Source organism: Hakea prostrata, chromosome 6, assembly GCF_041222555.1.
Source record: "Hakea prostrata isolate BN-2017 chromosome 6, UWA_Hpros_2, whole genome shotgun sequence".
Classification (NCBI taxonomy): Eukaryota; Viridiplantae; Streptophyta; class Magnoliopsida; order Proteales; family Proteaceae; genus Hakea; species Hakea prostrata.
Window position 1 is genome coordinate 7,739,942 of NC_142605.1, and position 22,341 is coordinate 7,762,282.

At 41.8% G+C, this 22,341-nt stretch overlaps 1 protein-coding gene across 1 annotated transcript in view; it reads right to left on the bottom strand.

The window, feature by feature from the left end:
* Positions 1 to 1,210: 1,210 nt before the first annotated feature.
* The window catches only part of LOC149012192 (protein EXPORTIN 1A-like), a 120,604-nt gene continuing 99,473 nt past the window's right edge, over positions 1,211 to 22,341 (bottom strand). The window contains exon 32 of the mRNA XM_089157935.1: positions 1,211 to 1,432. Coding sequence (XP_089014061.1) covers positions 1,424 to 1,432 — 9 coding nt within the window. The 3' untranslated portion in view covers positions 1,211 to 1,423. The remainder of the gene's footprint in view (positions 1,433 to 22,341) is intronic.

A 22,341-nucleotide genomic window follows, 5' to 3' on the forward strand; every position in this document is an offset into this window, starting at 1 on the left:
ATAGAAAAATTGAACCTAAACATTGAATATTAAAACTAGAACCACACAAAGTAATCAAAGAACTAGAGAAAACCTAAGCAAGCTAAGAGAAGAAGTGTAACCTAGGTCTAAGAGGAGATGGGGTATTCATAGAAGATGATGAATGGGGGTAGAAATCAGGAAAACTAGGAAAAGGGAAAAAAAAAAATACCTAATTCGTTGGAAAATTTGAGGAATAAAGAGAGAGAGAGAGAGAGAGAGAGAGAGAGAGAGAGAGAGAGAGAGAGAGAGAGAGAGAGAGAGAGAGAGAGAGAGAGAGAGAGAGAGAGAGAGGAGGAAAAGAACAAATATATATATATATATATATACGTGGAGAAGGAATAGGGAGGAAAGAGAGAGAAAAAATATTTATATTTTAAACAAAAATAAGTGGGTTTATTAATGAAATAATAAAGTAAAAGAAATATAAAGTGGGAGAGAGGAAAAAATAATTAGGGAAATAAAGAAAATTTAATAAAATAAAACAATCTAGAAAATCTATGGGAAAAAAAAAAAAAAAGAAATCCTAATCTTTGACTACTTGTGGGCTCCATACATTTTTTAATTACAATAAAACAAAATAAAAAATTCTATCTCAGTCGTAGATCAAAATTGACTTCTTTATTTCTAAGATATTCTTGTAGTTTGTCCATAATCGCAAGTCACCATAGCCAGTACTGTATGAGTCATCAACTTGGTCTTCATAGTACTAACCATCATAATCAACAGTAGTAGTATTACTTGCAAAAAAGTCTAACAAAAGATGTTGCAAAAAGGAGTGAGTTCAAAAGAACTCAGCAAGACAGTCAATCCATAATAACATAATAACACATGGACGCAAATCATACAGAATGCAACATGATATGAATGGACAATGTAGATATACTTCTAACTCTATGTATGCTTGCCTCTATTGGCAGACATGCTTTATTAGCTTCATTGAGACCTTAGTTGTTCATTCCCCTTTATTTTGGAAACTACTTGTAATCTACCTTTTTGATATACTTTTCCGCTGCTACTGTGGAATGAGTTTCCGCCTCATTCTACATTTTGATATATTCTATTGGTATAATTTTCTGCACTATGATGTTCTTTTGTGATCATTCTGAGATTCTTTCTTGACTTTTATTATTAAATTACTTGAATACAATGATTTGTTCTTGCTTTTGATTATATTATTGTGCTAAGTGCCCATCATGCTCCAAAGCCCTTTTTCGCACTTGACAATTTGAATGAACCTTTTGACACGTAAAATTGCATGTTTTATACCCAAAACTCCAAATATTTGCTCAAATCTTACAAAATCATAAAATCTACAAAAACAACATAAAACCCAAGGTGGTTCCACTCTAAGTGTGTAAAATGCATGCTTTATGCCCTAAGATTTCACACATAAACGTACTCATCAGAATTCCTGCACAATTAGACAAAGCTTGTATTCAAGCAAGAGTTAAAAGAAAAGGTAAATGCAGGAAAGAAACTAATTATACAAAATAAATCCTAATTTACTTTCATAGGAATCACGATTATACTTAGCATGTGTAACAAGCCTTTAAATTATTAGTTATCCCAAGAGGACGAATTTTATCTTGTGGGTGTTTGCAGAGAACATACACACAAAATTTCAATTCAACTCAAAATAAAACATTGCAAATTCCAACTCTAACGGAAAGTATACACACACAATAATTAGTTATGACAATTTTTCCTCACCATTGATTTAAAATCCCCCACGCTTTAACTTTATTCCCCCATATTGATTTTTGAGATTAAAGCATATATCTCAATAAAAACTCACCTTATATCTTTCGAATACATTTCCTTTAGACAAAACTATTCATAGAGTAAGGGGACCAATAACTAAGGTTTTGAAGTATTTTTGACAACATTTCTACCAAGGCATTGATGCCACTTGCATTTATTTCTTCTTCTTCTCCTCTTGTGTTTTCCCCCCTTTGAGTGGTGAACTCCACTCTACTCCACTACGTTTGGTTTGAATAATATGGTGGAGCAAACACTAGAAACCCAAATTACTTTTTAGCTTCGCTTTTATGCATATACCCACAATGATGCTAGAATTCTTTTCAATATTCTCCTTCCTAAGAGTTTTGATTAAGTCACCTCAATTCTTGAGTCAGAAGTCCTATCCAGTTCCAAGGAATTCAACTTTTACTTTCTCTTTTTTTTTTTTTTTTTTGAACTTTGTGTCATGCCATACAAAAAATTGATCTCAACTCCTAGCCAAAAGAACAAGGACCCACAAAATCCATAGATGGTCCAGTGCCTTAAGTTAAGGGACTCTTATTTTTCAAAGGAAAGGCCCATCTCAACATACATACAAGTTACTTTTCTCTCAACAGGGTTTTTATGTGTCACGTTGGATATCAAAATCACGCTTATTTCACACATCATAGCAATTGAAAGAATATGTACACTAAACAAAAGCCAAAATTAAAATCTACAACTAAGCTATCCTCCCCCCCCCCCCACACTTATGTAATGCAATGTACTCAATGCATGAATGAAAAAATAAATAAGGATAAGGCAAATGAGGTTTATACCTTTAAGTCAAGATGTGTTTATCATAGGAAACTTTGATATATTTTTAAGAGATCTCTAATATCAATTTAAGATGTAGGGGGCATTCTAAATAAGAAAAACCATGAATAGAAAAATCATCCCTAAAGACTTCAAGAAAAAATTTCACCATGGCTAAAAAAATACTCATCATACGTTGAGGTTCTCTAAAAGGTTTAGCATCCTTCATAAGATGAATATGATGTACAATAAAAATGTTTATTTTTTCAATGTTAGCCATAGACCAACCCAATGCTTATTTATTATCTTCTAGCGATGTGATCAACTCTTCCTCTTAATCAGCAGTTAAATCAGAATAATAAAAGAAGAGTATTATGTTGTCCCAAGAAAATATACTTCAAATTAAAAGGCAACTCTTTCAATCTAGCTTAGGGGGTTCAATTATTGAGGGCTTTGGAATAAAGATGGTAAGGGGCTTAATAGGCTCCTAAGGTATGTAAATACTTAGACTTCATAAAAGAAAGTTTTACTATTTTTTTTTTTTGGTTTGCCAACCCCAGTTATATAAACCGGTGGTTCGACCCTCATCGCACACCTGGCTGTGGTGGGTGAGTCTCTTAGCGGGGATTTTTTGCATCCACAAGGATTCGATACCGGAACCTTGCTTAAGCGAACCAAGCTGCTTACCACTTGGACCAACCCTCGTTGGTAAGAAAGTTTTACTATTATCATTCAACATATCCATACATTCGTGAAATTCATAATCAAAATCAATATCAAAATTAGTAATCAAATCATCAAGAAAATCCAAAAAGTCTTCAATCATGTTGATCTCTTCTTCCATACGTGGTTGTGATACGGAGAAAATATGATTGAACTTGGTTCATTCATGGTTCGACCCTCGACTCCGGTCGAGACGAAGGGAATCGACTCGTTTCCGAGCGAGCCGGGTTTAGGAGGTAGCTTGCTGAGGAAGAAAACTAAATCAGCCACAAGCACGCCCTAATCCAATACTTATGGAGGAGGTTAATTAACCTAATGACGGCAGGCAGAATTTGGCGGCTGTCACTTATCGCTATCGAAAGGATAACCATCAGATAACGATCGGGTTATCCTAGGAGTCCTCTACTAGTCCAAACTAGTAGAAGTCTATCACTCAACGGATCTATTTGTTGAGATCCAACGATTATCCGAAGAAGGCTCAACTACATCCAATGAAGAAGATTCGAAGGTACACTTTATATAAACATCACCTCCCCACAAGGGAAGGACACACACACTTGGACGTGAACACTCAGATGATTACTATCTAAATTGTATTCTATTTATTCATTCCTTAGCTCTGTGTTCTAGCAGAGCCGTTTGTGATTAAGTTCATCAACTGACTTAGCCATCGGAGGTGGACTCCCGACCCCAGCGGTCGGGCCACATCTGACGCTTTGTTTTGCAGGTCATTCTCAGGAGATCTAAGGGCTGAGCAGATTTTGGACGCATCATTTGGCGCCATCTGTGGGAAACGTTTCAGAAAGCTATGGTGACTAGATCAGTGGCAGCAGCAGCAGTTGCTGCACAGTGAGATGTTGGCGTCCAAATTCCTAGAGAAAACAATCCAGATATTCCTCAGGGAAGTTGACCGCTCTAAGTAGATGGCGGTCAAGGAGGTAATAATCCTCCGATTCACTCCTAGCATCAACTGGATCAATTGAAACTCCATATGCTAGATGTAAGTCAGGCACTCCGTGCGCTGACCAGACAAGTGGTAGTACCACCAGAGCCCGATCGTCGTGATGCAGGAAGGCGTGCATCACAGCGGGACCGGAGACTGATTGATGAACAAAATGTCTGTCAAAACTTCCGTGAAGGCAACCGAATACCTAGGAGAGCTGAAAATCTCCCTAGGCGTGATGATCGGTTTGACGGACCACAAGGGAGTACTAGTGATTCAAATACAAGGTTGGTTACAGGAGTAAGAACTCACTCACCAACTATTAGACGTGTTGTTCGTGATGAACGTGTTGTTCGTGATGATAGTACTGTTCGTGATGATCGTGCTGTTCGAGATGATCATGCTGTTCGTGATAATGATTGCGTTGTTCGAGGTCATAATCGTGTTGCTGAAGATCGATCGACACATATTGGTCAGGAATTGGCTAATATCAATCAGAAGCTTGGGCAATTGGCGAGAGGTAGGATAACTGATGATATCTATTCAGTTATTCGAAAGAGTCCGTTTGTCGAGCCCATTGCCGGATACCAATTTCCTCACAATTTTGGTCTGCCAACTTTTTCTACATTCGACGGCTCCGGAGATCCTACGGCCCACATCGGTTATTATCAGCAGACTATGGCAGTTGCAGGTAATTTTGATGAAATTCTCTGCAGGGTCTTTGGTTCATCTTTAACCGGAGCGGCACAAAAATAGTTCTCGAACCTCCCATCAGGAAGGATCGTAAATTTTGACGAGTTGGCACGCAAATTCATAGGGCGATTCCAGAGTGGAATTTAGATCAAGAAGACCAAGGAACCTTGTTTACTATTAGACAAGGGAAGAATGAATCAATTCGGGAATATCTGAAAAGATTCAACAGGGTTACAATGGAAATAGAGAATCTAGATGAGCAAGTAGCTAAAACTGTTTTGTTCACTTGTCTCACTAATCGAAGACTCTTGGAGTTATTACTCCAAGATATGCCTACAAATTATGCTGAGTTGGTACAGAGATGCCAAAAGAAGGCGGAAGTCAAGGAAATCCTATATGCACGCTAGGGAGACAATAAAGCTCAGCAAAAGAGCAAAAGGCTCTTGAGAATAAGAAGAAGCCAAAGCAGAATATTCGAGATCGAGTTGGAAAGCCTCATCAGGTGTGGCGGCAGAGATCTCCAGACAAAAGTGAGTATACTCCATTAAATACTCCTCGGGCTGATATTCTGAATATTATCAAGAAGCGGAATATCTTGAAGTGGCCTCCGAAGCTTCCTTCAAAACCATGGGAGCAGGATCGAGAAAAGTATTGTCATTTCCATAAAGATTACGGTCATTATACCAATGATTGTAGACATTTAAAGGCAGATATCGAGAGATTGATATCCCAAGGACATTTGTCCAATTTTGTCAATAGAAGGCGAGAGGAACCACATGATGGAGGGCCCAAAAGGGACCGTTCGGTTAGCCCGGATCAATCGGCAGAGGCTCCTAAATATAAGAAGGGTAAGGAGGTAATTGATGCTACTCGATCACCGATCCTTACAATTTTTGGAGGTCCCGAGCCTAAATCACTCCGGAGGCTGAAAGCAAAATCAAAATTTGTTGAAACCGGAGAGACGCAGAAGCGTAAGAGACCAAATGGTGAGGGTTCGATCACCTTTGAAGAAGAAGATGAGAGAGGCGTTTGTCTACCTCATGATGATGCCATAGTCAACAAGGTAGAGATTGCACGCCGCGAAGTACACAGGGTGTTAGTTGACACCGAGATCTGCTGCAAATCTTTTATCTTATGCAGCCTATCAAAAACTTAAGGTGGGTGAAGACTTGATGGAGCCATCATCCACACATCTATATGGCTTTGCAGGATCGGTCTAGTTGGACTTATCAATTGGAAACTTCCCCAAGGAAGCTAGCGTTCGGGTAAATTTCTTGGTGGTTCGGGATCTCCCTGCTTACAATGTAATTCTTGGGAGACCATCTTTGTCAAAATTAGGTGCTATCGTTTCAACGAAGCACCTTAAAATAAAGTTCTTGACTGAGATGGGAGTCGGTCAAGTTTCATCTGACCAGAGAATTTCTCGACAATGTTATGTTGCATATTTAAAAGATAAGGAAGGGCCGAGAAAGATAACGGCGTTACCGATTGAAGTACGAGATGATCGGGATGAAGCAGAAATGCAAAGGCTCGAGCCAGTAGAAAAACTGAAGCAAATCCAGTTGTATCGTGGTGATGAAAAAAGAGTTACTTATATCGGGTCTGAGCAGCTGGAAGAATTCAAAGGGGAGTTGAAGTCTTTTCTTCAACAAAATAGTGACGTGTTCGCGTGGTCTGCAGATGATATGCTAGGAATCGATAGGCATGTTGCAGAACACAAACTTTGGCTAGATTCCAAGGTGAAACAAGTTATCCAGCGAAGGAGAAATTTCTCCATGGAAAAATATGAAGCCGTTTGGGGCAAAGTCGAGAAGCTGAAAAGTTCTAGTTTCATCGAACCAATTGAATGCCCCATTTGGTTGGCCAATGTTGTGATGGTCGAAAAGGCAAACGGGAAGTGGAGAATGTATACAGATTACACAGACCTCAACAAGGCTTGCCCTAAAGATTGTTACCCGTTGCCTAGGATTGATCTGCTGATAGATGCAACTGCAGGATATGAAACCTTGAGTTTCATGGATGCTTACTCAGGTTATAATCAAATCCTCATGGGTAGGGAGGATGAAAAGTTTATGGCCTTCATGACTGATCGTGAAAGTTTTTATTATAAAGTCATGCCATTCAGCCTGAAGAATGCAGGGGCTACTTACCAAAGGGCCATCAACAAAATATTCAAGGATTTGATTGGGAAAAATGTCGAAGCTTATGTTGACGATATGCTGGTAAAGAGCATTGCAAGAATGAAACATATTGAAGATTTAACAGAGGTATTTTTGGTACTACGAAAATACCAGATGAAGCTGAATCCGAAGAAATGCGCCTTTGGAGTCTTGTTAGGCAAATTCTTGGGCTTCATGGTATCACAAAGGGGTATTGAGGCTAATCCAGCCAAAATACAAGCCTTGATTAACATGGAGGCCCCCAAAACTGTTCGGGATGTACAATGCTTGATGGGGGAAGCAAGGAGGCAAAATGGACTGAAGAATGTCAGAAAGCTTTCGAGGAACTAAAGGAGACACTAGGAAGACCACCGCTATTATCTTGACCCGAGAAGGGAGAAGTCTTGCAGCTATATTTAGTGGCATCCCCTTCGGCGGTCAGCGCAGTTCTTGTTTGGGAAAAGCACAAGAAACAATGGCCAATTTATTATGTCAGCCACGTACTACTCGATGTGGGGAACACGGTATTGTCAGATCGAGAAGCAGGCTCTAGCTCTTATGATAGCAGCTAGAAAACTACGGCCATATTTTCAAGCTCATTCCATTGAGGTATTTACTACTTTTCCTCCTAGTAAAGTTCTTCGTAAACCTGATTTATCTGGAAGAATGGTGGCATGGTCGGTTGAACTCAGTGAGTTCCAAGTAAGCTTTAAGCCTCGAACGGCAATCAAAGCTCAAGCACTAGTCGACTTTGTAGTAGAGACTACTGCACCCATGGAAGAAGTTACCGAGCCCACTATCCAAACAGTGTGGGAGGTATATGTGGATGGTTCTAGAAACAAAGATGGAGCAGGAGCTGGAATTCTCCTGAAGAGTCCAACAGAATTTATTATTCGATATGCACTAAGATTTGCATTCGAAGCAAGTAATAATTAGGCGGAGTACGAAGCCCTAATAGCTGGACTTAGATTGTCAAAAGCTTTGGCAATAGCAGATGTGACTATTTATAGTGACTCTCAGCTTATTGTCAATCAAGTACAGGGGGAATATGGTGTTAAGGAACCCCGGTTACAGAAATATCAAGAGATTGTGCAAGTATTGCAGAAAGAGTTTAGGAATTTGAAAGTATGTCAGATTCCAAGAAAAGAAAATACAATGGCAGATGAGCTATCCCGATTAGCCAATGCCAAAGAAAAGAATTAGACCCTTCGGTCTACATAGAAGAGATAACACTTCCCAAGTTATCACGAGAAGGAAATATCCTATATATTGAAGCGGAGCGTTGGATGGATCGGATCCAATAGTTGAATATCCGAGAGATGATAAATTACCGGAGGATCCAAAAGAGGTGAGATTAATCAAAGTACGATCCGCATGATTCATTATGTAGAATGGAAGGCTATACATAAGATCTTACTCCGGACCCCTCGTTGAGATGCTTGGGTCCCGAGGATCCGAATCAGCCCTAGCCAAGGTGCATGAAGGAATTTGTGGTGCTCACATGGGTGGTCGAGCCTTGGCACACAAAATTCTGAGGCTTGGATTATACTGGCCTAAGCTCCAACAGGCTGCTATGGAATACGTTTACCAATGTAGCAACTGTCAAATCCATGCTACGGTGTCTAACCGCCCAGCTGAAACCATGACTTCGATTTTAGATCCCATCCCTTTTGCGATGTGGGGAATCGATATCAAGGGCAAATTCACCAAGGCGTCAGGTGGAAGAGAGTATCTTATAGTAGCAATCGATTACTTCACCAAATGGGTCAAGGCTAGCGCCTTGGCAACCATCACTAAAAAAAAGGTGGAGAATTTCGTGCTCGAGTCAATTATATACCGGTTCGGAATGCCAAAAATAATCGTTACCGATCATGGCACCCAATTCGACTGTCCACAATTTGAACAATTCTGTGGAACTTATTTGATTGAGCATCGTATGTCATCAGTGGCATAACCCCAAAGCAATGGTCAGGTAGAGGTTACAAACCAAACACTACTTGAAGGAATAAAGAGAAGACTCGAAGCTGATAAAGCCTTGTGGGTCGAAGAATTGCAAAATGTACTGTGGGCCTACTGAACTATGGTTTGGACACCTATAGGAGAATCTCCTTTTAAACTGGCATATGGATCTGAAGCATTGGCACCTGTGGAAGTAATGGCTGGAACACAATGGGACAGAGAATTCAAAGAAAAAGCGAATGAACAAGGACTATTTGATAGCCTCGATTTATTGGATGAGGTTTGTGCAAAAGTGATTGCACGAACTCAACATTATCAACGAAGGATAGTGTCACATTATAATACTTGAGTGAAGAACCGTCGGTACTCAGCAGGAGAAATGGTATTGAGAAATACCTCAGCTTCAGATCCACGCTATCAGAGGAAATTGGACCCTTCATGGGAAGGACCATATATGGTTGTCAAACCAGTCGGTTTGGGGGCTTACAAGCTGAAGAACTTGACAACCCAGAAAGAGTTGGATCGTTCGTGGAATGCCAGGCATCTGAAGAAATACTATCCCTGAAGATTATCATTTTCGTTCACGATGTAACAAATTTCAAACTCAATCAATACAATTTTCAGTTTTCAACATACCGTCTTTTGATTGGGGGCATCATACAACACATTCGAGGAACAGATCTAGCGACAAAATCACAAGGCATCGATTTAAAACCCATGTGGGTCCTTCTACAAGGCATTGGTTTAAAACTCGAGTGAGTTCCTTCTCAGACTTATTGGATTTCTCCGGAAATCCTTAAGTAAAGGCATTGTATTGAACAACTAAGACCTACTGCAACAATGACTCAAGTGACTGACAAAGTTCAAAGATGAAGTTTAGTTCTTTTATTTCTTTAAACGACCAGAGGAAGCCAACCTTTACATCAATCATACATATGAGACAACAAGTGTTGGAGTACAATCTTCGCTCAGTCAAAAAAGAAAGACACATCAAGAAGTTAAACAAGATTGAAGGAGCTTTGCCAGAAGTAACACAAAGTCAAGAAGCAACACAGATTCAGGAAGAAGAAGAAGAAGAACGGGGTGGGGAAAACATATATTATCATTTGTTTTTTTCCCTTAAGGATTGCGAAGCATTCTACAAGTACAAAATCCTCTGCAATTCCATACTCTTTATCCAGCTTGACCGGTAGAAGTTTGATCTTTGATCAAACCTGCATTCAAGGCAAGCTCTTCATAACTGAATCGTTGGAGAGGAGCATAAGGAGGAGAATCATCAAGATAATGCATGATATCCGGATCTGGAGGTGGAAGGTATGTCGCATCCTTGGTCCAGGTTGGAAGAGGAAGTCCCAGCTTGGCAAACACTTCAGGATGACAATTAACGTGGTGGGGAGTCGTGTTGAAATAAGGATTCCTCCTTAATATCGATTCCCATACTTCGTTTTCGCCATCCCGGTATGCCTGCAAGTTATAAGCATTCAGCATATCAACAAAAGGCTTACTGTGCAAATATTTGAAGATGCAGGCCCTGCGAACATTAGTTGGGAGGGACTCGGGCAAAGGGATAACAACTTGCCTTTGGGGTAACGCTTCAGACTCTTTCGCCCCTGACTTCCCTGCTTCCCGTTCCAGCCGACGAATCTTATCTCTGGCACCATCCAAATCCAAACGAAGATGCTCGATCACGGAATTCTTCTCTTTGGCAACCTCCCAAACTAAGTTTCCAAGACGAGCAATCTCAGCGTCTTTGGCTTTGGAGTCTTCCCGAAGCCTAGAAACTTCATCACTCAGTCTACTGAGTCTAGAGGCTGCTTCCACTTGGTTGTGGAAGTTACCAGTAAGACTCCTGCAACAACTTCAGAGTTAGTCATGATCAAAAGAAGAGTCTTCAGAACAAAAAAGAAAGGTAATGAAGAGAAACTTACATCACCAGTGATTTTGTAAAATCACTGTCTGGGATCGTGGAGAGGGCTCTACTCTGGGCAGACATTTGAACAGCAGTACACCATTCTAGTGCTTTGTCAAAATTGCCTGTCATCAAGCCAGACCTCTTCGACGAACAAGAAGGATGAGCTACATCAGGAGAAGGATGAACTACATCAAGAGAAGGATGAGCTACATCAATGGCCAACCTAGGGCGCTTCCTAGTGGCGAAATCCTCTGGCTCCAGAGAAGGAGAGACGGAGGATGCCAAGCAAGCTCTAGAGTTGGAAATAGAAGCGGCACCAATAGGGACCGCATCTTCCTCAGATGCCAACATAGTTGCCTCAGATGCCCGAAGGGTCTTCATCAGGGAAGACTGAACGGTCTCTGCAGCAGGGGCATCGGCGGCAGTACAAGCAGCAACGGAGGGAGCCACATCGTCCTTATGGCGGGGGCGGGGGGGGGGGGGGGGGGGGGGAGGGGGGGGGGACCAGGGGGGTCTTCGGGGGGGGGGGGGGGGGGGGGAAAAAGGGGGGGGGGGGGGGGAAAAAAAAAAAAAAAAAAAACAGCGCGCCTGGGGGTGTTGTTGGGTGAGGGAGGGGGGGGGAACATCCAGCCCAAACCTAGCCCGGTCACCCTTTTTATTTTGGGATAAAGAAAGACTTGTTTGATATTAGACCTTAAGAGTTGGACTTTAATTTCAATATTATTATCTTTGATAACCTTAGGAAGCCATGTCAGACCTTTCCCTTAAAGTAGATTTGTAATGTTTGGCCTTATCCTACCTTGGCCCGGCCCGGGACCTGTTATGTTTGTAGGTCCGAAGACCCAAATTGGGGGAAAATATACTTGTGGACCCTTTTGGTTGTTGATTTGGTGTCGGAACCCAAGCCCGTGAACATTGACGATCATGCCCCTCACTTGAGGGCATTGTCAGTGTTAGTTTTGAATCTGCGCACCGAAGAGGGGTGAATTAGTTGAAATACCAAATGAACTCCTGTGCTCAATCCGAATATATTTCCTGAAACTAGACTTCTTGATGGACTTGTAGGAGAAAACCCCACTCCATTTGACCCCATATAGCCCTCCAAATCCCTATCCGAAGTTGCTGAACTATGTCTGGCAAATCCTGTTTGCGCATCGAAGAAGGTGAGCTTAGTTGGTGGACCTAATGACCTCCCATGCTTGATCCAAAGGTATTTCTGGAAACTAGACTTCTTGATTGACTTGTAGGAGAAAACCTCACTCAATTTGACCTTGTATAGCCCTCTGAATCCCTGTTCGAAGTTGCTGAACTATTTCTGGATTTTCTGCTGAAACCTGTTACCTATTTTGGTCGATGGTTTTGGTCAACCAAGGACGATCGACCAAAGTTGCCCAGAATCGAGAAAAAGATGCTTTTTGGATATTCCTTCTTCTATTTAAGAGAAACCTCGAACCTAGAACGATATTTCACTAATTTCAACACCTGAGAACGTGGGAAGGCTCCTCTTAGGCTCCTCCTTAGCTTGGGTGATGACCTTCTACAAGAATCCTTGTCTCTCTTCTCCAACTACCATCTTCTAAGGTATGATTCTCTCTCTTGCTCTCTATTCTACTCACTTCCCTTCTTCTTTTACTGATGAGACCATGGCCAAGGTGCTGCAACCTTGCAAACACCTTGCCATGAACGTCTCTTCCCATTTATACTTGCTTTTCCTTCATTCTTGCTATGCTTCACTTGCATCTTGATCCTTACATATACATTACCATGATTCCTTGCTTAACAACTTGATTTCTTATACTAAACTGAGATGTGGAGTATGATTAGTCTAATCTCTGGCTTGCAATGATTGTAATCATGTTCCTAACCTATTCCCCAACTAATTCTCTAGCTTCCCTTTCAATTACATCAATTTCTCATGAATGCTAGGATTCTTGTCTTTAGAACATAGGACCTCAATTTGGGGGTTTTCATTTGGACCATTGGATTGTGATAATACTTGCTAGGTAGTGTTCTTACATTGTTATTAATCATCCCTCCAAGTTTCAGATCGATCCGAACCCCGGAAGACCCATTTCGGACCGAAATCCCCAAAATCCACTATTCTCCGAGGATTATTTTGGTCGATCATTTTGGTCGATACCATCGACCAAAACCATCGACCAAAGTTGTTGCTGACAGCAACCTTGCTCCGTTTTGATCCGTTTGACATCCGATCTTCCCGACTTCTTCTCTAACTTATTATTGATGTTTGTTTAGGGCCTTAACAATTCTTTTGGACTAATTCTTGGTATTCTCAATTCATCATCAATTCAACCTAAGGTAAGGATGGTTATCTCCATAAACATATAGATCATCAACTTGTGATTTATGTTCTTATTTATGAATAGAATCTCTTGATTTCTTTTAATCGTTATAAGACTGTGATATACGTGTTAGAACAGTAGTATTGAAATCTTTATACTCTTGTCATGTTACATTACTATTCTTGTTTACTTATGTCTATGATGATTCATTTCAATATCATGATTTAACTTGTATTATGAAGATATATTGGATGCATGAGAAGTGATGAACTTGAATATGTGATTGTCTAGGTATAACTTGGGATTGGGGAGTGTCCTATTGACACTTCTGTCCTTGGACACCGGAGGGAATAGTATGGGATGTTCTCCGATGGTGCCTATCGACTCTTTCCCGGGTTATTGGATGACATACATAGGATTGTCTAGTTGTTTGGCTAGGATGTCCCTGTCGTATCAGACCCGAATCGGAAGGGCATTGAGACCGAACGACCCGTGGTAGCAATGGGGATTTGTGGGCACTCAAGACCGGTAACCAATCCGTGAGAGGTCATAAATCTCATTGTGGGGGGCCATTAATTGGTAGGGTTGCATATGGATAGACTTGGGCTCACGGGCGCTCAAGACCGGTAACCAACCCGTGAGAGGACGTGAGAGCTTCCCGTTTACTATATGTGGATGACCAATAGGGTTGATGAATCCGTAATCCGGGATTACGCTGACTCTAGTGTGAAGGATACCGGAAAGGATCGCCGGGGGCGAGGAATGGACGTATCTGGAACTGAGATGATATGACTGAGTAGATGACTTGCATTGGGCTAGGCTTTACTGTGACATGCGCCAGTACTTTACCAAATGGTGATGTGAGAGAGCGGTGACCGATCCCCTTACCACGGTTTTTTGATGACTTTACCGATCTTCCCCGGGCATTCCCAAGATATGGAAATGGGAGAGTGACTGACGACCCAGAGAAGTACGGTGCTATGACTTAAAGCATGTCTACCCTAGATGACCAGCATACTTAGAGTTTGATTCATGTTTACATCATATGTCTCATATCATATTGCATCATGCTATGCTATGCTGTGCATCATATGATTTATGTTATTATGGAATAACTTTCCTTGCTGAGTTCTTTTGAACTCACTCCTTTTCGCAACATATCTTGTTAGACTTTTCTGCAGGTAATACCACCGTTGGCTGTAGCAGTCAACCCTCTGGAGGCCGAGTTGAAGACTTGTATCATACTGGTGGCGATGAACCAGTTGATAAAGACGAGTAGACCGAGATCGGGACTTTTTGTAGCAGTTCAGTTTTATATTTGTGTGTTAGGGATGGGATGTCGCCTCATTCCCTTTTTAACCTTTTATTTGAACTGTCGGGACTATAGCTTAGTTGTTTCACTTGTTATTTGGTGAATCGGTTGTAACCTTTACTTTTAGTCGTTCCATCTTCCGCTATTTTTATAGGATGGGTTTCCTCCCTCCTTTTCACACTTGATTGTTTATACTAATGAAATCATTTCCGCACTCTGATGTTATTTGTGAATCCTTCTGGGGTACTTTCTCGACTTTTATTATTGAATTATTTGGAAATAAGGAATTGTTCTTGCTTTTGATTATATTATTGTGCTAAGTGACTATGATCGTTCCTAAACTTGATCGGCGGGACAGTAATTCACTCCCCGGGTAATCCAGATAGGGTATCCCCTTGGTGGATTTTGGGTGGGATGTGACAGCAACCACCTAGGAAGAAGAAACCGTCGTCGGTACATGGGCAGTTTTCTTGCAGGAATTTGCCCTAATAAAGTCCAAGTTAATTCTAGGAGGCACTGCAAATACAAAAAAGCAGTGTCAGTACGAGAATCCATCAAACATACAGAAAAGGGAAAACCCTAAATCTCTGTTAAGCGTGAACTACTCTGAACTTCCGTCATAAGTAAACCCCAAGTATGAATACTGTGGAGCTTACTTAGGGAGAAGAAAAGGTTAGTAACATCAATAGAAAGCAAGACTTACTCGTTCAGATTCTGATCGAAGATAGTGTTGGAGGACAAGAGTACGAACACAGTAGAGAGGAAGATGGAATGTCGTTTTGCAAATCTACCAGACAGAAATAACTTGCAGATAGTGAGATAAGCGTGAAGTACCCTTGAGGGGTTTAAATAGCCTCAAAGAAGGATGCGATGGTTGAAAGCCTAAGGCAACCAAGGGACTCGATTGAAGAGACACTTCGAATTCTTCAAAGGGCAGGATCAATGGTCAGGGGAAAACGGTGCTTTAAATTTGAAAATTAAACAAAGTTTCCACGTGGAACAATATGCACCTGATACGAGGATACTACCAATCGTCGCACCACCATTAAATAAAGTATTTCCAACTCCTTGGGAGGAGTGATGGATATACGAATGCAGGGAAACGTTTGGACTTTGCAATAAATGAAGGAATGGTTGGGGGTAGCCAGAGGTTGGACGCAAAGAAGGACGAGAGTCAGAATTAAAAGAATTCACAGTATCATCAAGAAAGTAAAACTTGGTGGTTATGAAGCTCACTTTGAGCCAACCCCCAATACTGAAGTATCTAGTTGTATTCCATCTCATATCCGTGTATCTCTTGATACCATGGAATTGACTTGATCTTCTTGACGGCTATTCTGTCTTCTTCGGATAAGGGAAGGACCCGGTTACCCTCAAAGTATGAAGTATATTGGTTCCAGACAGTCGAGAAGTTAAGATTTGACTGAGGCGCTCGGCAGAAAAAATACCGCTTGCGCCATCCTTTATGATTGGAAGGGCAGGTTCCTTTGGCAAGAATGCAACCCGTCCAGTCAAGCTCCACTTTATTGCGCTTGGAAAGTACAACCCAACCGGGAGGATGGGAAATAGAAAGAATATGAAAATGTACAAAAAGAGGAAGAGAAGGCGTGATGACAAGTTCAAAGCACAAACCCAAGAAGCCAACGATGAGATGCCAGCTATTGGGGAGAAACATCCCGGGACAAATGTCCCAATGATTCAGAATGGTTGCAAACAATGGATTAAAGAAAGGAAAGCGAACCCCCGCTTTCCAGAGCATCTATATACAGAGAAAACTCACCCGGAAGGGTTGAGTCAACTCTCTCATCAGATTTGGGAGCCCTAAGATGGTACGAAGAGGGAAAGTCAAAACCCTAGACGGCTAAGGGAAGATTTTCCTCGTTATAGGATGAAGCAACATAATCAAGTCCGCCAGAGCAGATTTGGTAGGTGGTCTTGACTGCCTAGAAGACTCGGCAGTCACCTTAGGAGTCATGGATGGTCCAGACCCAGGAAGGGTGGAAGGTGTCTTAGTTTTTTCTTCTACTCTTTGTTGGCTAACTTCTGCGAAGTCACGCCAAAGAGCAGTTAGGGTTTTGTTGTCACTATCTGACTGCTCAAAGGGGAGAGAAACAAAGGCCTCATAGCCACTATCGCTTTTACTGGCGCTTGGCACAGGGGAAGTCTCAGAGGAAACCCTACTATCTTCCATTACTAAAAGGTCTGACTGCAATTTCCAGAGAAAAAGAAACCTGGAGACAGAAAGTAAACTTTGCAAAAAGATCAGTAAACTTACTGATTCACTGAGGCAGAGAGCTCGAGAACGAAAGAATCGTAAAGGCGCGAAGAAGACAACGAGGTTTCAAAATTCCAGACAAGAAGAATGAAACCTACGAAGACAACGAACAACTTTGAAGCACCCGCACGAATGTTCGAGGACGTGAACGATCGAGATTAATTCGGCATCAACGATCGAGATTTGAAGACGGTTCAAAAGTTTGAACTCACGAATCAACAAAGGTGTTCAGAAACCATTGTTTTGATTGCGTGAGCCACGATAGTTTCAACTGCAGGAGGATGCGTAGTGGCAACCTCACAAAGCTCGAGGAAAAAGCGACACAATCGCATTAAATGTGAAATGACATTTAATGGGTTGTGCAATGACTATTACTTGACGACGAACCTAGTTAAAAACCAAGCCCTCGGGATCGACCGAACGCTTGGTCTGGGGGGCTCGTGATACGGAGAAAATATGATTGAACTAGTTCATTCATGGTTCGACCCTCGACTCTGATCGAGACGAAGGGAATCGACTTGTTTCCGAGCGAGCCGGTTCAAGAGGTAGCTTGTTGAGGAAGAAAACTAAATCAACCACAAGCACGCCCTAATCCAATACTTATGGAGGAGGTTAATTAACCTAATGACGGTAGGCAGGATTCGGCGGCTGTCACTTATCGCTATCAAAATGATAACCATCAGATAACGATCGGGTTATCCTAGGAGTCCTCTACTAGTCCAAACTAGTAGAAGTCTATCACTCAACGGATCTATCTGTTGAGATCCAACGATTATCCGAAGAAGGCTCAATACATCCAACGAAGAAGATTCGAAGGTACACTCTATATAAACATCACCTCCCCACAAGGGAAGGATACACACACTTGGACGTGAACACTCAAATGCTTACTCTCTGAATCATATTCCAGTTATTTATTCCTTAGCTCTATGTTCTAGCAGAGCCGTTTGTGATTAAGTTCATCAACTGACTTAGCCTTCGGAGGTGGACTCCCGACCCCAGCGGTCGGGCCACATCTGACGCTTTGTTTTGCAGGTCATTCTCATGAGATCTAAGGGCTGAGCAGATTTTGGACGCATCAGGTTGCTTCGCTATCCTGAACATATTAAACACCACAATTTGATTCCCAAAAGACAATCGTAATAGACTATTCCGACAATTGATTAATGCATTATTAGTAGCCAAAAATGGTCTTTCGAGAATTGTTGGGATCTCATCCTTGATTGAAAAAGACTTAGTATCTAACAAAATGAAATCAACTGGAAAAATAAATTTTCCCACCTTAAGTAAAACACCCTCAATTATCCCTTTAGAAATCTTAATTGATTTATTTGCTAATTGAAGAGTAGTTTAGTTAGTTTCAATTCTCTCAAATCTTAGTTGTCTACAGACATGGTAAAGAAAAAGATTCACGCTTGCACCAAGATTAAGTAAAGCATGCTCAATATAGGTATTGCATATAACACAAACTATGGTAAAGCTCTCTGGATCCTTATACTTGGCTGCTACATGTTAAGTAATTATGGAACTCATGTTACTTGCCAAGAACACATTTTTGGGAACATTAGTGGTTCTTTTATGAGTGCATAAATCTTTCAAAACTTTTGCATAGGCAGGGATCTAGTATATGGCATCTAAAAGAGGGTTGCCTCACTTTTCCCTTTTTGAAGACATTTAAAATTTTCTCCATAAAAGTAATTTTCTTCTTATAACCAGCCGGTTGGGATAACGGACCTTAGTTATATAAGATTTCTCAGTTGAAGTTTGCTTTTTTCTCAGAGTTTCAGATAATAGTTTAGCAAACTAAAGTACTTCTAAAATAATTGGATCATCCTCAACTTCTATGGGTTCCTTAGACAAACCCTCATTAAGAGATACTTGAACATTCTCATCATCATAGTAGTCACTAATTTTCCTATTTTCATTAATGTTTGACTCACGTAAATACCTTTTTCCACTTCTCAAGGCATACACATAACTAATCGACTCTAAAGAGGAACGGGAGGATTCAACTTGATGTTGTGAATGTGATACATAGATGATTATGGTATTCCTTATCCATTGGGTATTAATTGTTATTCATCCTGATTCCGGAACACCAAGAACTGATCTACATAAGAGCGTGTTTAACTATTTCAACTTTTTTTTTGGGTAAACACTATTTCAACTTCAGCATACACATTCTGGGTCTTGAACAGATTCAATTCGGTGTGTATTTTGGGTTTTGAACAAATTCAATCTGAAGGTGTTCTTTTGGTTCTTCTAAAGCGAAACTAGCAAACTCTGACCTTACCTATTGCGTCTAGAACCTCTTCGAGGGCCGGATATTGAGATGACTACCTTAAGAGCTCTCTAGCCAAGTTGGAATAACTGGGATGCCTGCACACATAAAGAAAGCAAGAACAGTCCGGCCTAGTTTTGGCCGGGGAACCGCCTCCGACGCCCAAGTCAGCCTAGGCAACAATAAGGGTTCTTGAGAGAGTTCTCAAGAACGTAATGAATAATTTATCAGATGAAGTTCTCGTACCTTTCTCCATGTAGGAGGTGGGTTTATATAGAGGTTACCTGGAGGCGGCGCTTCTTTGAGTTTTGGATTGATGGTTGGAGAGTGAGTGGAGTATCCTTGGAATAATGGCTCCTTCTTTGTCGCACCAGATAGAGCCGTTATCTGTTGACTCACCTCCCCAATTCTCGGAACGGATAAGTTGAGTAGTTATCCGTAACTAACTCTCGTTGACATAGTCAAGAAGGCCTTCTAGGACTTGCTTCGAGCGTGGCTTGCCAAGGAAGAGATATACCAACTTAAGTCGGGTATGTATCTCTCCCGAGTGAGGCACTTGGGACCTTTTTTCAAGGAAGAGATGCACCAGCCCGAGGGGGGTGTATCTCTCCCGAGGGGGGTCACTCGGGACCTTTATGGAGGAAGAGATACATCAGCCCAGGAGGGGTGTGTATCTCTCCCGAGGGGGGTCACTCGGGACCTTTATTCTCCACAACAGAGCCCCCCATTCCGTGAGATTGACTTCTCGAACTTATGGAATGTTATTCTCAGGCTTCTTAGAAAGTCTCCTTTCTTTTTGGAGAAACTTTAAGACGTTGTCTTGAATAATAGCCATTATTTCTCCAAAGCTTTCTTTGAAGTTGGGGTTTGTAACTCCCAACCATTGTGTTAATTCACATTTATTGTAGCTCCTAATATGCCAAAGGTTACTTTATCTCAGCCGTTGAGATACTCGATCGTAGACCATTCGATTAGGATCTCGAGCCTTCTCAATCTCAACCATCATGGCCTTTCATCTTCAATCGTTGGATCGTGACCTTTCATGTGCCAGATCTCAACCGTCGCCTTGCTTGATTCCCGACTGTTGGATGCGTCTCTTCATCTTCCTCCTCCTCACTATAAATAGAGGTTCAATCCTCATTTTCACTTTTTTGCTTGCAAACTCTCTTTGAAGTCTCCTAATTGCGTTGCTTGCTTTCTTCAACTAGCTATTCTACCAGTAAGTTATCTCTAACTTTTTTTCCATTTCTTTCCTTTGTCATTTCTGTATTATGGATAAGTTAAGAAAAGGCAAGGAAATAGCCCGAGCCACCTCCAGACTGGAGGTCCCGACTACTGAGATCTCAAGTCCCGAGATGTCTTCCCAAACTCAATCTATGCATTATTCTAGCGAAGATGATCTCTTGGATTCTCTTGACTCTCATATTGTGAGAGCAACGGCTGATTTAGCTAGGGACGACCCTCTTGACCAAGAACCCCTATGCTCTGATTTAGGAACGGACTTAGTCAATTTTGATCCTTCTGTGGATTCTTTGGCCGAGCAAGAGGTTGATAGTATTAGTCAGTCTCTTTCTGCTAAATTCCGAGTTGTTAGTCAGAGGCATCATTCGCCTCGTCCACCCCCTTTCTCGTCCTTAAGATTGCCGGAATTGTTGGCCACCATTTCTCCCTACTGAGTTGCTTTCTGAAGAGGCAACTCTTGAAGAAAGGAACAAGCCAAAAATGCCTTCTCACATTGACTATGACCTCAAGCTCTCGGGTCCCGAATTCTATCCCGGAGATCTTACCCAAAACCATCTCAAGCGTTTAAGGGATTTCTATGAAATACCAAAGTATTATTCCTTCTTGCTCCCGTCTTTATCCAGTCGGGTTGGAGAGCCCCCTGAAGGGGCCTTCTCCCTTTATTATGATGCCTTCTTAGGGGGTCTTCGCCTTCCTATCCAGAAAATTATTGAAGACCTTCTAACACATTATGGAATTTCTCCTTCCAACCTTATTCCAAATAGTTGGAGAAATGTCACATGTTTTGTTGGTTTCTGTTATAATGTTGGTGTCAAACCAACATTCCCCCTTCTTCAACGATTCTTCGAAGTTAAGAGTCAATCAAAGGGGGGTTGGCTCTCTCTTCATCGTCGGGCAACTGACGCGGTTGACTAGTTATGCAACATTATTTTGCTGGGGTCTATGCCTATGTCCACCAAGGGGTGGAGACATCACTTTCTTTTCTACAAGCCCCCAGTCCCGCCGCCATTCCCGACTGCTTTTGTGAAGAAATCCAACTCAGATCTTAAAGAACCCAATAATCTTGTTGAGTTGTCCACCGCCGAAGAAGCGGCTTTAAAAAGATCATCCAGGTTGAAGGAGATTCAGCCGCAGTTCACGGATACTTGTCTGAGTATCCATCTATTCTTCAGTTGTGGGGCTTTTCTCCGGGTGAGCCCCTTATTCATTGACGTTCTTCAATTTTGTGGATTTTCTTATCTTGCATCTTCTAATCTTCTTCGTTTGTTGTTGCAGTGGCTAACAAATTGGATATTGATGCTATCCGGGCCATTACGAGCGGGAATACCAAGGAGGTTTTGCCTAAAAGCCAGTGAAGAAAGGCGGAGCCAAAGAAACTGGTCTCGTCGTCCAAGCCCTTAGTGCCCCTGACTCATCCAAGCCCTTGGGCAAGAAGACTGCCAAGAAGAGTTCTTCAGCTGGGGGAGGGCCTCCCGAGATAGGCGTCCCTCAAGCATCCCCATCCAGCCACTCGGGTAGGCCTTCCAAGAGGCTTCGGGACGATGAAGATGCTGCCGAGGGGGACTCCCGAAAGTCCCCCGTGTTTGTTCCCGGATGGGACTTAACTTCGAGTGATACGGTTCTGGGGGATCCGAATGTTGCTAGATCTTGGCTTCTCGAAGGAGATGATCCCCTCGGATCGTAAGCACCTAAAAGATCTTCCGGATGACAAGTTCTATGCTAATGCTTACAGGTAATTCTCTTTCCTTAATCTTTTATAGCTCTCTAAGTAACTTCTGTAATATGGTATTCCAAATTTTCTTCAGGTACTTCTCAGGAGGGGCGCATTATATGGGAGAATGCATGATTCATTCCGAGCATTTGACTAATCAGCTTAGGGATGTTGAGAAGGCTCGTGAACGAGCCGTCATGGAGCTTTCTGAGTCCATAAAGACTGTTGGGTCCTTGAAGAGGCGGGACGAAGAAAGGAGTTTGAAGCTGAAG